This window comes from Corvus cornix, chromosome 4A (genome assembly GCF_000738735.6).
Source record: "Corvus cornix cornix isolate S_Up_H32 chromosome 4A, ASM73873v5, whole genome shotgun sequence".
Taxonomy (NCBI): Eukaryota; Metazoa; Chordata; class Aves; order Passeriformes; family Corvidae; genus Corvus; species Corvus cornix.
The window spans coordinates 16,287,123-16,301,493 of NC_047058.1; the positions used below are offsets into that span (position 1 = coordinate 16,287,123).

General features: G+C 54.9%; 1 protein-coding gene across 1 annotated transcript in view; it reads left to right on the forward strand.

Moving 5' to 3' along the window:
* Positions 1 to 14,371, forward strand: part of NLGN3 (neuroligin 3) — a 37,800-nt gene that overhangs the window by 10,499 nt on the left and 12,930 nt on the right. Inside the window, 2 exon segments of the mRNA XM_039572005.1 lie at positions 7,234 to 7,979; positions 9,074 to 9,133. Of these exon segments, the coding sequence (XP_039427939.1) occupies positions 7,502 to 7,979; positions 9,074 to 9,133 (538 nt within the window). The 5' untranslated portion in view covers positions 7,234 to 7,501.

Below are 14,371 nucleotides of genomic sequence, written 5' to 3' on the forward strand. Positions count from 1 at the left end.
TGCTGACGGGACAGCTCCCGCGGGCTGCGGGGAACTCTCGACCTCACACGGGGCTCCGGGAACCAGCCCGGCTCCGCCGCGCCGTCCCTCCTGAGCGGGACAGAGCGATGCCACATGCACATGTTGCCGGCTCTGAGATCCTCCGGGCTGAGGCGCTTCCTTCGCTGCCGGGGAGCGAGTGTGGGTTCAGCTGTGCTCGGACAGTGCTTCTCGTTAACCTCTGCCCCTGCAGGCGAGTGTTTGTGCATTGAAACTGCAAATAGCAAGGTGAGGAAGAGAAAAGCTGCCACTGTGTCTTCGTGCTGGGGTCAGGAAAGCCAGAACGTGAGGTAATCCAGATTATTTCTATCCAGAGCGTGGCAATAAATAGCCTGCTTCCAACAGCTATCCCTGAGCTGTGTGGGAACCCGCCAGTCCACCGAGAGGCTGCTGCCACTGCCCTCTTCCTGTCCTGGCAGAGCCTGCTGCTCACACAGCAGCTGCTGGCTGTGCCACGTGGCCCTCTCTCGCCTTTCCACCAGGCTCCCGGGAAGCAGTCAGTGGGAAGGTCAGTCAAAATCGGGACTAACTCAAGGTGAGCATGTAGCCCACTCCAAAAGACTCCAGGCTTTCAAGCACAGTTGTCCTTGGATCCTCTATAGTGGTCACCTTCTTCTTGCATCAGCACTATTGGGTGCTGACCCCAACGCTGTCCCTGCTGGAGTGCTCATGGGCTGTCCTTTAGCAGCATCACCAGTCACAGCTCAGTGACACTGAGAAACCTCCTGCATTTTTGGAGCTCTTGATGCTAAACAAGAGTTGGAAATGATCCAGGTTATATCACCTGCTGGGTAGCGTGTCTTCTGGAGCCGGGAATCGAACAGTGTGCTGGCATTCAACACCAAAAATGTCTGGAAAGGCTAAAATGTGGGCAAAGGAAAAGTCTGCTTTGCCCCTGGTATCCTTCCCAAGGCGGGCTTGGCTCCTTCATGAAGAACTCATTAAAGGCCATGGAGCAAATGGTGACAGGCCATATTGCAGAGGGAGGCCTTTGGCACCACAGCAGAAGTGGCTCTTGAAATTGTCTGTTTCTAGGGATTTTGAGTAACATTCTTCTGTTATGAATGGAAGCTCTCGAGGATCTTGGCATGTGTCTGGGAGTTGTCAAAGAGCTTCTGTCCCACATATGTTCTTGCAGCGTGGAGGAACTTAACTGACACTTCTCACGTGGTCCCTCATCCTCTCCCCAGGGCAAAGGATGTTCAGTGGAGTGTCTCATAGGCTTCTGACATCCAGCTTGCTTTAAATATTGGTGGTAGTGTGGATAGGAGCTAGGAAAGGCAAGGCACAGGGATGTATCTTGCACTTGATGCAAGCGAGGGTGAGGTTTATGAGGTTTTCCTTCTGTCCCATTAGAGTGGCTGTGGTGCCTGATATTGGGGGGGCTGCAGATGTGCCTCAGGAGGAGAGTGAGGTGGGGAACGCTGGACTCTGGGAGAGGCCTCTGCAGTGTGGAGAACAGGTGTTTTGGGCTCCATGGTACTGGGAAGCCTCCTAAGTGCTCTGCTCTGCACCCTAAATGCTGGAGGGTTCATGGCCAAGGTGGATGTGTATACCCAGATGGTGACAAATGCTGGATGAATGAGGGCAGGGGCAGAGCTGCCAGCCAGTGTAATGAGAAGTGTAAGAGACTGGGCTGGAGGGGGATGCTGGGGTTCACTTGGTCCATCCATCTGCCACGTAGCACCCTTTGCAGATAGTCATGGAGTGCTTTAACTTCTCCTGGGGTACACTTTTCTTTCGTTATATGAATGTGTCTCCTACCTAGCACAAAAGGGCAGAGTGTTCTGAACTTTTTTGCAGTGGCTTTTGCATGTTATAAAATTGTGCCCTGTGACTTGTCTTGTCTAGACTAATCCCCATCTTCCAGACTTTTCTCCAAGGCTTTTTGGTGATCTTGCTGGTCTCCCATGGCCTCTCTCAGTTAGTCCAAATCTTTTGGGGCATGAACTGGTTCTCTGGACAACAGTATAATAACTTGGTGTGTCTTTACAAGCTGAGAGTAGAGTAATTACTTCATGTGTAAGCTGACCTTTCACACATCCTCCTGTAGTTCCCTTTTTTTTGCGGCAATGATATGCTGGCTCCCGTTCAGCTTGTACTCACCTGTAGCCCTCATGACCCTTGTGGCAGAACTGCTGCTGTCTTTTCTTCTGTGGCCCGTTCGTGCGATTTTTTACCTCCCAGTGACTTACAGTCCTGCCCATCATCTCTCAACCCTTTTTCCAGTCTGTCAGGAGCATGTCAAATTCCCATCCTGGCCTCTAAAGTGCTGGGGTGTCACATGCAGATTTTGAAACATACTCTGTTCTGTTGTTTAGGTCATTCATGGGAACACAGAGCAGCAGCAGCGGGGCAGACCTTTCTGAAACCCTACATGTCCTTTTCAGGGTAACTGTGAACCATCTATCACTGTTCACCAGCTCTGTGATGGACCTGGGAAATGCCCCCACAGTGCTGTGGGGCCAGGAAACATCTGCCTGTGGCATGGATGGGTAACCTGGGCTGAGACCTGCAGGCATAGGGATGCTCGTGAGGGGCTGCTGGGACACAGGGACATAAGCACATCAGTCCAATTGTGCTCCCCAGGGTTTTCTGTGGGGTTTCTGCAGTGTTGTAGGCCAGGTGGGATGGGGCTGGGTGAGAGCTGAGATTACTGCCCAGTGGAGGAGACAAGATGCCAGGTGGGGAGTGGGTCTAGCAGGTGCTGCTTGCTAAGAGCTGAGCACCAGCCTGAGCTCCTGGAGCACAGGCTGGTGGAAAGGTTTGGAGCTCACCTGGAGAAGAGAAGGCAGGAGTTTCTCGTGCTGCTTGCTGGGTGCGTGTTTGTTCTGAGGTGCATGGGCTGGCCCTCAGCAAGGTACAATGGGGTCAAATGGTGAGCACAGCTGCACAAGGCACAGTGGCTGGAGGGTGCAATGGGACATCCTGTCTGCTTGCTGTTGGAAGGAGATCCATCCATCATCCATCATCCATCTGTGCCAGCTGGGTGCTTTGACATCTCCATCTGTCCTGGCTCTGAACCTCATGGGGCATAGAGGCACAACATCAGTGTGATGAGCTTGGGGTTGGTGCTCCAGGGCAGGAGGCTGGGCCCTGATGAAGGGTCCAACACGAGAGCAGGCTGTCTGCTCGCATCTCCTCGGCTGTCTGCCAGAGGAGGTGTGGATCCGGCTTGTCTGGCTGGTGTTGAGATGCCTGAATATGAATCTGCGAGAGAGGCTTCCAGAGGATCCCACCCGCCCAGGTTTCCATGGAGAGAGTCTCTTTGTTGAGGAGGAAGCCGCCTGGCAGACAGTGTGGCCGTGGAAATACCTATAGAGCATTTGTTTTCCAAAGCACATGAATAACATCCCCAACAGCTAGCAGCCTCACTTCCTCTGCTCACCCACCAGCGCCCTGGCAGAGTGACCTGGGATGCCTGCGGTGTCTTTATCCTCCCAGTTTCTCACTGCGTGCTTGTCTGAGCATTCCCAGTTTGGCTGTGCCTGCCCAGCCCAGCCCGGTTTCATTTCGAGTTGGCAGGCACGGCTCCTGGCGCGGGGCTGCAGGCAGGCAGCAGCCCATCTTTGCTGGGGGACACATTTGGCTTCCCTGCTGGAGGGAAGAGTGAGAGCGCTGTAGGCAGCAAAACTGGGAAAGTTTTGCTCCCACCTCCCATGGGATGTGAAGGGAATTGCTTCCCTGAACGAAATGTCCTTTCTCAGGTCTCTCCGTTCTTTCTCATGCTTTGAAAGACCAAGAAGCTTAAGAGCTGTTGAGGCAGCAGGCAGCAATGCAAGGCACATGCAACAAGCCACAGTGAAAAGGATTAAGCTGGGGTTTTTATGTCAGTCTGTCAGCATTAAATTAAGGCTAAATTCCCATCCTAAATGTTATGTTAACATGAAGTTACATCAGAAAGCACAGAGCACAGAACAGCAATATGAGGGTATAAGATGTGTTACAGGGGTATTGTAATTATCCCAAATCAGGCATTTGAAACCCAGGGAATTTCAGATATAGGGTTTGTGTCATTTTTTGGGTATGTAATTGAAAAAAATCCAAACATAGGAAGGCTTAGAAGCATGTCACTGAGATTGTTTGGGTGCCTTTATTCTGTGCTGTGTGGACATGGGCAGATGGAGGCAAAGAGTCTTTAAAAAATGATGGAACCAAATGTGGAATTACAAATGTTAAAATACCGTGAGCTGTATTTGAGTGTCAAGGCATTGTGTCTCTCCTGGGTAACATTAGGGCTGCTGGGCCTTGACTGTGCATCTCCGTATCTGGACATATTTGGCTATCACTAACAGAACTCACCTCTGTGCCTCATGCTTTGTAAGACTCGTTATTGGAGACAGTTTTAAGTCCTGTAGCATCATTTTGTTTAAGTTAAGAATGTGTGCTTAATTCTATCTTAGCTTATGTTTTTTTGTCTTCAGATTCCCGTGTTTTTTCAGAGCTGGATGAGGATTAAACAAAAACCCAGAGGAATATCATCATAGCGTAATTCTGAGGAGCTGTAGCAAGAAGCTGTTTTTTGGCTGTGTTTTGTGAAAAGAGATTCCTCATTGTGTCAGGACAGGATGGTTACAGTAGGCGTGCGGAAGCTCCGTGGATGCAAAGTGGGCTGTGAATTCAGCCCTGTGACTGGTGTGTGCAGCCCAGCTGGGCAGCTGTGTAGTGGCACTGCCTGGTGCCATGAAATTGCTTGCCTGGAGGAGTTGGTGGAGCAGCAGTGCCCATGGCAGCATGTGGCTGCAGCCATGAGGAAGCTCTGGAGCTGGGAAATCAGCTGGTGATCCACTGCTGGCAGGGCTGTGGTGCTCCTGAAGACAGAAAATGATGACGGATCAGTTGAAATGGCTCTGCAGGGAGCACTGTATGCACTATCATAAAGACTGGAAGCTGTCTGTAGCTTCCAGTCATACAAATTAGATATGACAGTCATTAATAATTAGCTTTATCCTAACCTGCGGTACCTGAAGGAACCTGAGCAGAAGATTTGCACTGGGCAGTTTGCCTTCCAGCAATGTCAGGCAGAGTGGTGGGTCTGAAGCATCTTTGAGATCCTGCTTGGGAATACAGCTTTGGGGGCTCCCGGGCCAGCACTGCACCCCTGGGACATTGCTGTTAGGCAAAGGTCAGTTCTCTGCTGAAGGAGGAGCATTGTGGCAAGGAATATGAGATGAATGATAGTTTTCTTCCAGAGCTGCAGGCAGAACAGGGCAGCCAAGGCACTGTGCTGCAGAGGCAGCTCCAGCAGTGGTGGGCAGATCTGAGCTTGGGGTCTCTGAGTGCCTCAGCTGTTTTTCTGGCCCTTGACTCAGCTTTTATTTCTTAGGCTTTGGCATCTGTTTGGGGAATAACGCAGCGGTGTTGTGCTCCTGCTGGTGTGTTTCTGTCGCTGCCTGGTGAGGCAGGAGGAGGTGAAGGGGAGTGATGTACAGAGATGTGCTGCCCTCCTTGTTTGGCATTACCTGCATTCCCTTGGATGGGGATGCAGGCTCTGGAGAGGTGCCTGCATGCCCAGCCCTGCAAGGCCTTGCGGTTTGGGTGGGCCAAGTGCAGTACCACGATTTTCTGAGATGAGTGTTTCTATTTACTGTGTTACCCTGATTTCTGAGCCTGCCAAGTTCTTTGGGCATATCAGGAGGGCAGGCACAGCATGGACCCATTTCCTTAATGACCAGCAGTGAGTTGCCTGCACATGTGCAGTACAGATTTGAGACACCTTCTGTGGGCATTTTTGGTTGTGTTCTGTTTGGGTGGGTTTTTTTGTGGGTTTCTGTTTATCTGTCTGGGAGGGTTTGCGGGGTTTTTTTGGTGGTGGTGGGTTTTTTCCCTGCGGATTTTCCTCATTGGATGAGGTGTTCTCTATTTGTGGAATCCCTGCCCAACTGAACCTCCACCAGAGCTGCAAACTCCCATCTGCATACAGCCCTTATTTTGTGCTCCAATAATTTCAAGGCAACTCTGCTCCCCTCTGAGCTTGGGAGAGATGTACCGGGTGGGCACGTAAGGATGCCCTGGGGCAAACCGGAGGTGCCTCACCAGCGCTGCCGTCTCTCCCAGGGGGAGGACATGTGGCTGAGACAGGACGAGTGAGCATCCTCTGAGCCACCACCGCCTTTTCGCGGGGACCCGGCTGAAGATCCGCCCTCCGAGGAGCGGAGCCAGCCGGCGGCTGATGCTGCGCTCGCCCGGCCGGGGTGAGGGAGCAGCGGGCGGGTGCAGCCCCCGCGGCTCCCCGTGCCCGGGTCCCCCGGGAGCAGCGGTGCTGGCGGGGGGAGCCGAGGCGGGGGGGCACTTACATAAGCCCTAAATGCGACAGGCGGTGCGGGAAGGTGAAGGGCAGAGCACTGAGAATCCACGCAGCCTCCAGCGAGGGCTCCCTGGCACAGGAGCTCTGCTCGCTGACACACATCCGCGGGTCCCCATCTGCAGTGCCCTCCCTTCCCCGCGGGCCCAGGGGGGCTGCCACAGCTGCTCCTCCTGATGCTGCCAGCCCGGGCGGGGACGTGGGAGCGCAGCTCTGCCTCCCCGGGCTTGCCGGGACAGGGAGCGGGTGGGGAGGGAGGGCAGATGCCCACAAGCGCTGTGGCTGTTCCCCTTCTGCCCGCCCAGCACCCGGGCGCTGCCTGGGGTCTCACTGCTTTGGCCAGTGGAGGGGGAAGGCTGATGGACACTGTGTTGGTGGGCGAGATGGGTGCCTGGCTAGGACGTGTGGGTCTAGTTTGCTGGTATATGAGGGGTGGTGGCACCCGAACAGGGGAGCAGTGCTGTGATGAAGCCCAGGCAAGGGGCACAGGCTGCGTGGTGTGGGAACTCAGGCGGCTCCTGCTCAGCCAGGGGAGGAGAGATGCCAGTGGGGTCTTGTGCAGGGGCTCTGCTTGGCACCAGTGGTGTCCAACAGGCTCCTGATGGGGAGGGACATAGTGCTGTCTGCTTATCTTGGCACCCATACTCTGGGTAGCCCCTGACCGCTGGGGACAGGCTCTGCAGGCATGGGCAGACAGTCTGTGTGTCTGCACAGGCTCTGCTTCTTCTGCCCGCTTTTGCCTGCTCCCAGAGCCACCTGCCTGGGTGGTGGCAGAGCCAATGAGCACCCATGGGTGGGAGGCTCAGCCAGAGATCCTGGCTCCTTCTGCGCTGCAGGTCTTCGACTCTTCCAGAGCAAGTCTGCTGTTAATTCCCTCCATCTCTCCACAGTATCAGCAGTCACCTCCAGGCTGGGCCACTGGCAGGCAGGCAGCAGCAGGCAGCTGGGAGGCTGTGAGGAGCTGGTGCCACATCTCCCTGCGTCCGTGCTCCCGACTCACCCAGCAGAAGGTGTGGCTGGGCTGCGTACTCCCGACTCCTGTCTCTTCTGCTCCGTCTGTTCCTGGTGGGCAAATCGGAGGCTTGGTGTGATGGGGTTGCTCTGAGACCTCGCCCCAGGAGCTTCAGGCCTGGATGTTGGTGCTTTTTCTCCCGGACAATGTGGCTGATATTCTGGAGAAGCCCTCTCTTCCCCCCTGTTCTCCAAGTGCCTGAGCTGGTGGCCAGCTGGGACCTACGTCTCACCCTCTGGGTCCTGAGCTTTGCCTCGATGGTTGTGCAGATGGAGAGCCAGGTCTACTCGCCCACTGTCAACACGCACTATGGGAAGTTACGAGGGGTGCGCGTGCCATTGCCCAGTGAGATCCTGGGGCCCGTGGACCAGTACCTGGGGGTTCCTTATGCCGCTCCCCCCATCGGGGAGAAGAGATTCATGCCCCCCGAGCCACCACCATCCTGGTCAGGCATCAGGAACGCTACCCACTTCTCACCAGTCTGCCCCCAGAACATCCACAACGCCGTTCCTGAGATCATGCTGCCCATCTGGTTTACCTCCAATTTGGATATCGTGGCCACGTACATCCAGGACCCCAACGAGGACTGTCTGTACCTCAATATCTACATCCCCACGGAGGATGGTGAGTCCCCACTGGGGTGACCGCAGGAGAGCGAAAGGGGGGGGTCACTCCACCCCTCCCCAGCAGTGGTTGGTCTCACCTGGGTGTTGTGTTTGAAGCATGTGGTTGTGGACCCTGCAGCATGCTGTCTGTTTGTGGAAAGCTTTCTCTGGCCACGCAGCTTGCTCTCTTGCCCTCAGCTCCCATCTCTGTCTCGCGTGCTCCTGCTCCTCCACGCCTTCCCGTCCCACCCCTCCACCTCCATGGCATCGTCACGGGTTCCTCTCTTGTATTGCTAAATCTGAATCCGACTCTCTGACCGCAGATCCACAGAGTGACAAGCTGATTTGTGCTCCCCACAGGCGCCGAGTGCCAGGTTCTGTCTTGAGTTGGTTCGAGTTCGTCCTTCCTCCCTGCTTCCCACCCTCCCCAGGTCCATGCGCTAGTTGTGGGCGTGGGCTGCGGCTGGGAGGAACACTCTCTGCCTCTCCCTGGGAAGATGCTCCGGCAAGAAAGGGACCACAGAGCCCTTTTCCGGGCCCTGGTACGGATGGGAGGTTGGGGTGCACTGGCAGACACATCGCTTGGCTGCTCCTCCGTCCACCGGTGGGACAGCGGCAGAGCGATGAGCCTGGGGTGCTGGGGGCCCACGGGGCGTGGTCCTGTTGGGGTGAGGCTGAGCGGCGCTGGGTGCCTCCTTGTCTAACCTTTTCCTTTGTAGGGGATCCCACCTGAACTGTAAGTAGAGGGCAGAGGAGGCAGCGCCTGCCCGCACGCCCGCCCCAGCCTCACTGCAACGGGAGCCCCCAGGGATTTTCAGCGGGCCAGAAGGGACCCGCAGCGGGTCTGCCGCACACAGCAGAGCAGCCTGGCGGGCCAGTGGCTTCTCCCAGGCTGGCTGGCTCCACTCCTCTGTCTCTGGGGCCCACGGAATGCATCATGCCTTCCTTCCCACCCAGCACGGCTGGCCCAGAGTTTTCCTCCCATGGCGACGCTCCCTCCCCACCTCCCGCGGTCCCGGGGGCGGTGGGAGGGTAGCAGCGTGGTTGTGATTGCATGCCCACTCCCATCAGTGGAGCCTCCTGTTATTTTGTAGTCTTTTATTCATTTTACAGTAAAACGGATTTCCAAGGAATGCACCCGAAAGCCCAACAAGAAAATATGTAGGAAAGGAGGTATGTAGCAAGCCGACCGGCAGAGAGGCACAGAGAGGAAAGAGAGAGAGAGTGAGAGAGTGAGAGGGTGCCTGGCTGGCCCCTGGCCTGCAGCACTCCTCCGGCACCTCTCTGTGCTGCCACCCGGACTGCGGACCCTCCAAGCAGCCCACCCTGCCATCCCCTGCTTCCCACTGGGAGGAGCCCCACGGATGCTCCAGCCAGCTGGGAGCACAGGTCTGGGGTCAGGTCATGAGGATGCTCATGTTGCTCCAGGCCTTTCAGAACAGCTTCTCATGGGCTGAGCCTGCACTTCCACCTTCATCCCACTGGCACCGACAGCCTCCCAGTCCCTGGGCATGAGGGGTAGCCTCTGATGGCAGGTAGCACTTAAATGCCTCCATCCCTTAGGTTGGGTTACCCCACTGGGGGTGTACAGACCTGCTCAGGGAAGGAGCTGTGTGAGGGGGAACTGCAGTCCATCCCGGGCTGAGCTTTTCCCCCACTGCGTCCCTGATCATTTTGCATCCAGAGCTCCTTGGTTAAAAGCATAAAGCCTCTCCTGGCTGTGTAAATGCTGCAGATTCTGCCCTGACCCTTGTGCCTGCCAAGGCTGTTCCCCAGTGCCCACATCCCCATGCCAGTGCCAGTCCTGCCAGTAAGGCTTTGGTCTCCAGCCTATGGCACAGCAGCCTCCCTGAGCCCTACCTGCCCCATGGGCAGCCAAGCACCTCCAGTTCAGACACATCTCTGCTTTGCCTTGCCTCCACTGACCTTCCCCCATTGCCCCTAAATGATCCTGTATTCCCAACCAGTGACACGGACAAGGGAGTAGAGATGTACAAATGGGAGCTGGCTCGGCCCCATGTCAGACACAATGCCTCACCCGTCCCTCCACACAACCCCCTTGCAGGCAGGGAGAGCTGGCTGCTCTGTGCATCCCAAAGATGAACGTGTGGATGGTCAGGCAGCCAAGCTCTTCTGAAAGGCTCAGTACAGGGCGTCTGGCCTGCACAGGCTGCTGTCCTGGGCGTCCTGCAGCAGCAGGGTCCCTGCATCCCAGCCTCTGTCTCCCTGCACCCCTGGGTTTGGCGGGGCCAGTGCAGCTGGGCTTGGAGGTTTGGGGAGTGCTTTCCTTCCAGCCGTTTCCCCCAGTTCTGTTGTTTGGTTTCTTTGCTTTGCTTTTCCTGTTGCTGTCCTGGCTATTCACACGCCATCTCTCTGAGTGCCAAGGCTGCCCCTGAAAGGGCTGGCGCATTAGGGAGTCTCTGCACGCTGCCTCCGGAGCCGGCTGTGCCAGTGATCACCAGCCACTTCAAAGCGCTTCCTCTCCCGGCCCTCCTACCGGCTGCCAGGGCTGGCAGACCCCCACCACCCCCAGTCCTATATCCAGGGCCAGGGAAGCAGGCTCCAGGTTACTGCTGGAGAAGGGGATGATATAAGGCATGACAAAACACCTTGGGTGCGCTCATCTCCTGGGTTTCCCTTCCCACTGGCTCTGCTCACAGGCAGGGTTTCTTTGCAGCCCATCTGCAGTTGCCTCTGGTCACCTCCCAGGGAATCTGGTGGGGGGCATTCCCTTTTCCCCCACTGGGCTCTGTTGACTCATGGACCAGCAGGTCCCCAGTCCCAGCCATTTGGACATCCAGGTGTGGCATGCCAGAAATTAAAGCACCCAGACCCTGGCACTTCCCTCCAGCTCTGGCCAGGCTCTGGTAGCTGTTGGCTTGAATTAATTGAGTCACTTGTGATGAAACACAGAAGCTCCCCCACCCCTCATCGTGTATCCTGGGTTAGTAGTGCCTGGGGAGAGGGTAATGTACCTGCAGTGCTGATTTCCTCAGGTTGAACATTTGAACATTGATTCATTCTGGAATAATCATGATTACTATTTCTAAGGCCACAAATGAGCAGTGATAAGTTCTCCTCTCACAGAACAGTATTTTGGTGGTTAAAAATGCCTCAGCTCCCACCTTACTGGAGTTTTCATGACTTCTGCCACCCCTAAGCTCAGTGTATTTCAGAGCAGACGAAGTGTTGAGCATTTATCAGTTGTGCTTGTTTATCTCTGGGACAGAAAAACATCCCTGTTTCCCTGCCCAGTTAACCACAGTAATTTCCTATATGGAAATTTTCTAACTGCCAGCCTCCTCCACACACATTGGTCCCTTCTCTGGGAGCAATATAGGGCAGCAGTGCTTTGAGAGCAACTAGCCATGCATGGTGCCAGGGGAGCTGACAGCACTGAGGCTCAGCTGCAAAAATAGTGCTGCCCACCCAAAGACCATGTACACACTGAGACACACACACTGAGAGTACAGTACCTATGTGCAAAATGCAGCTCTGCCCCATGCTTTGTGCTGCCAACACTTCCAGCCTGTTTCTGGCTGTGATAGACACCAGGATGATTTTTCCTTCCCTTCATCACCAGCCTGGGCAAGCCTTGCTGCAGGGCATGAGGAGGTGGATGTCATTTTTGGAGGGGAAAAATGTGGTTGCCCTGCACTTAGCAGCTCTTCCTGGTTTTTCATTAGCAAATGCCCAAATCTCTCTGGCTGGGACTGTGAGGAGTCTGCAATATTGCAGAGACAAATATGCAGGCCAGCATCTTCCTCTGCTGTGTGAGGGTGGCCGGAGCTCCCAGCAGCTCCTGGGCTCAGGAAGCACTTGGGCAGCTCTGCGGGAAAAGCGTGTCTTCTCCGCTGCTCTCCAAGAAGCTGACTTGTCCAAGTACCAGCTGAGGCTTCCCTACAGCTGCACAAATTCTGCAGTGCTCTCTTGCTGGAAGCTTCTTCCCAGCCCCCTCAGAGCCTGCTGCTTTGCAGAGCTGGCTGTGGGCAGACCACCGCCCTGGTGCTCTGCTTCCACTTTGGGGAGCGATTTGCAAAGGTAAGGGTCGGTGTTTGTGCTGTCAGAGGCAGCAGAGCGTGAGAGGATGCAGTGCTTTTACAGAGTCCACTCAGGGATGGAGATAACTCCTCTGCATTATTCCAGGACAGGGAGGGGCAGGGCAGCACCAAGGTGTGCTGCAGTCCTGGAGCAAGGGCTGATGGCTGGAAGGGCTCTCGGACACGGGTCCCATCTGACTCTCCCTGTGTGTGGGGTTGTGCAGCAACAGGTTCAACAGCTGCCCCGGTCTTGGTCCTGTTCCTTGCCACTCCCAGAGAAGCAGCTGAGATGGTGTGGCCAGCAGCAGGTGGACCTTTGGGTGCATGTAGCCATCAGAGGCTCCAGCTCCCTGCAGCATTGTGGCTGCTTTGCAGGAGTGGATGCCCCAGGGAGCTCGCACTGAGGAGAGGGTGCTGGAGCTGCCTACGGGCACCCTGAACAGACATTTGGATCTGTAAAGGTGTCATCTCAGGCTGCTGCTCTTCTCTTATCCACACCATGCTGAGAATGAAGGCTCCAAGGACTGAGGTTCCTTACCCTCCTTTATCTCTGTTTGCAGTGGTGTCAGTGCTGTTGGTATGGTTTACTTAAGATAGCATAAATCCAGCATGGATGCCCCTGTTTCAGGGAAAGTGATTTTATTTTTTTACTGAACTTGAACTTAAATCTTCCTAGAGCCTAGATAAGAATGTATGCATCCTTCCTATCGGCCCGAACAATGTCACTTTGCAGTCAGCTTAAAGTGAAGTGGCACAACAGACATTCACCTCCCGAGTTAGTGGAGGGTGTTTTTGATGGGTAAGGAGAATAAGAGCCATGAGCCCTTTTAGTTTTTCCAGCTGTGAATCCACAGGCTTAAGCCCACTGATGCCTGAAGCAGCCACCTAAAAACAGAGACTAGACAAGAATAAGGGAATAAAGGTAGGTATTTGTTTGAAGGGCCTTCAAAGGTACCCCTGGGGAGCCAGAGGCCACTGCCAAGATGGACCCCAAGGTGGACGACAGGTCACGAGTTCTTCACACTTTTTAAAGTTTGGTTCATTTGCATATCAGGGTTAATTCTCCAATTAAAGCTTCAGTTAATGATGCAGTTTTCCCTAAGCTTGCCCCCCTTTTAGAGGCTTTGGTTTACACATTCTGGGCCTAGGATGTTCTGAGTGTCCTTGGAGAGCAGGCCTGGAGAGGCTTTGTTATGTCTAAGCATGAGAGAGCAGAAGTTAACAGGCTACAAGAAACTTCAGAGTTACACACTAGGCAGTGCAGGATTTGAAAAACATGAAAGTTAAAACCTAAGGCATCACCATACCCCTGGGAGTGGGTGCTGCAGGGCTCTGCATGGTGACCTTTGTTAGTGCAGAGAAAGATCTCCTGGGCTGGGTGTCCCTGAACGTGGCAGTAGCCAGTGGAAGGTGTTACTGGGTGAGGGAAGTGAAGCTGTGATTGCTCTCATGAGCTGTGGGGCGTTGGTGGGTTATGCTGGAGGTGAACAATGCAGCAAGAGGCAAAAAGCCCACTTGGTCACAACAGTCTGTGTTGGCCGTAACCACCCTGGCGCCTTCCTGCTGATGGGTGAGGCTTGTGCTTTGCATCTGCCACACACACATGCCACTGCTGTTCCCCTTCCCCCTAGCCTGCATCACTGCCCTCCTGCTTTGCTTAGCTTCCCAAGTGCTGCTTTCTACCATCTCTTCTGCAGTGCCTGAAGCTCAGGTTGCTTTAGGCTTGTCCCAGCTGTCCCTAAGCTCTGCAGAAGCAGTCTCCATCTGGATCCCTCCCTGCTCAGCCAAGACAGTTGCTCAGGTCCCAGAGATGCTGTCCACTGCCCTTTTTTACAACCTGACAAGTTCTCATAGCTGTTTCCTCCATTCTCATCTGCACAGAGATTTTGTCCCCTGAAGGAGACCAGGCTGGAGGCTGCAGCCTGGCCAGTCCCAGGGTTTTAACAGCACCAGGGCCTTTGGCAGTGGAAAATGATCTCCAGCTGCCTGTGGTCAGCTTCCCAACTCTGAAGCATGGTGTGGATGAAGGCTTGCTGGCTGTGGTCTTCATTAGAGAAAAATCCCTATCCCTTAGAAGTACGAAGAGGTTGGTGCATAGCACTGGTTAGCAAATATTGCATGAGTACTTCGTCATTTAAGTGCTTTCTGGGCTTGCAGCTCTTCCTAATGAAGACACAGTAGGTCAAGCTTGCAGCCTCCTGCAAAGGGCCTGAGTGGCTGCGGGGTGGGCTGGGGAGGGAGTGTGGGAAGGACGCAGCAGGAAGGGGGGGATGCTGGGGCTGAGGTGTTGGGGCAAGAGTTGACAGGGATGGGGGCGGTGCTGGGTGAGGAGAGGAGAATGATGTGAGATGCTCAGAGGATGGCTGGGTGG